A 1,850-nucleotide genomic window follows, 5' to 3' on the forward strand; every position below is an offset into this window, starting at 1 on the left:
CACTCAAGAGCAAATAGTCAGGCATTGGTTTGACCATATACAGACAAAAGAATCCACCAAAAAAAAATTCCTATGAACAAGAGGAATTTTCTTTTATCATTTACCAGTTACAAGAGTAATTGGGACTGCTAAATTAAATAATACATTATTTTCCTTTTGGTTACTTCTGTGAAGATTTTCATTTTGGTGTCAGAAAGCTGACTTGATATTACATACCTTACATAACACTGGAGGTAGAAAACAGCTTACTGAATGTCAGGAACCCCAAAAAGAAGAGCAAAAGACCACACACAATACCCTGTTGCACCCTTTCCCCCACTCCCACAACTGACAAACTGTCTTGAATCAGCCATCTTTAAGAGTAAACCAGTTTAAAGCCCTTTGCACATTTCACAAGGCTGGCCAAAGACCCTTGTTTTTCTACCCTTCTAGGAATGTTCCCGGCACCTGACAAGCCTTTTAAAGGCCAGCTTAAAATCCTCATTAAAACTGGTGTAAAGTAGAGGGTTGATAAGAGAGTTCACATAACCAAGCCATGTCAAAAAGTCAGCCACTTCAGATGACACAGTATAAATACTCAGGCCCACAATGAGCTCCTTGATGAAAAATGGCAGCCAGGACAAAATGAATGCCCCTAGTATCAGTCCCAGAATGCGAGCAGCCTTGCGTTCCCTGGTGCTGGAGATCTGTTGGCGGTCTCCAGTGTGATCCAAGTCATTGTCAAAGGGAGGTATCCTGACTGAGGTGTTGATTTTATCAAATTCTGTGGTTGGGTCAGAAGTAGAGAAATCAGAGACACAGAAGGTCTGTGTCAGCTTGCAGCTTGCAAAAGAGTTCTGGCTGTCTGTGCTTCTGTTGCTCAGGTGGCGGCTGGAGCCACGCTTCTGGTAAAGACTTTTGGCAGCATGGTAGATCCTATAATAGAGAATTAGGATCAAAGTTAAGGGGATGTAAAATGCCCCAAGTGTGGAGTAAATGGTGTAGATCACATGGTCGTGCTGGATGGTGCATTGGCTAGGTGGAGGACTGAGAAGACGGTGGCTTCTCCAGAACAGAGGAGGCATGGAAATGAAAACCGAGATGGTCCACACAGTGAGTATCATCATTCCAGCCCTCTTTGCAGTTCTTTTCCTGGCATATTCAATAGCATTGGTGATAGCCCAGTACCTATCCAAGGCAATCACACAGAGATGGAGGATTGAACAGGTGCAACAGGTCATGTCTACACTCAGCCAAACCTCACAGATAAAGTAACCCAGGGTCCAGGTGTCCATGACAATGTATGTGATACTCAAGGGCATGACGAGAATGGCAACCAGGAGGTCCGTCACAGCCAGAGAACAGATTAAGTAGTTTGCAGGCTGATGGAGCTTCTTGGTGGTACAGATCGCAATAATTACTGCTGAGTTCAGGAGGGTAGTCATGGCGGTGATTACCACCAAAGTCATAGAAACAAGCATCTTCTCTGTTACTGATTTGGATTTGATGGCCACACTGGCTTCTGTTGTACAGTTTGTGAAATTCATTTTTTAATCCTCCTTATCCTAAGATCTACTGCAGGATATATGGAAATTCTCTCCTCTAGCTGATCATTTGGACTTCAAGACATCTGAGCCATGAAGAGGTTCTAGGTACTCTTCACATATTTTCCTTTATGTGCCATTTTCACTGATTATGTGGAAGGGACCCAGAGTTTTTCCTGAATGTAGATTTCCTGGGGGGGAAAAACAGAAATTTCTTGGCTCAATTAATGGATAATAAACATCATCATGTCATTTGTGAGTAAAAATTATTGTTTCATAACATTTTTCTTTTATTTTCTGAGTGATTATAACCATCTCTTTTTAATA

General features: G+C 42.2%; 1 protein-coding gene across 1 annotated transcript; it reads right to left on the reverse strand.

Moving 5' to 3' along the window:
- Positions 1 to 390: 390 nt before the first annotated feature.
- On the reverse strand, positions 391 to 1,540 carry HTR1E (5-hydroxytryptamine receptor 1E). The gene has a single exon (XM_036769317.1). It carries the CDS (start codon positions 1,524 to 1,526, stop codon positions 429 to 431), a length of 1,098 nt encoding a protein of 365 aa, XP_036625212.1. The 5' UTR covers positions 1,527 to 1,540; the 3' UTR covers positions 391 to 428.
- Positions 1,541 to 1,850: the final 310 nt, after the last annotated feature.

Source organism: Trichosurus vulpecula, chromosome 7 (assembly GCF_011100635.1).
Source record: "Trichosurus vulpecula isolate mTriVul1 chromosome 7, mTriVul1.pri, whole genome shotgun sequence".
Lineage (NCBI taxonomy): Eukaryota > Metazoa > Chordata > Mammalia > Diprotodontia > Phalangeridae > Trichosurus > Trichosurus vulpecula.

Coding starts and splice junctions, on each gene's coding strand:
- HTR1E (XM_036769317.1), bottom strand. CDS start 1,526: ATGAATTTCACAAACTGTACAACAGAAGCCAGTGTGGCCATCAAATCC.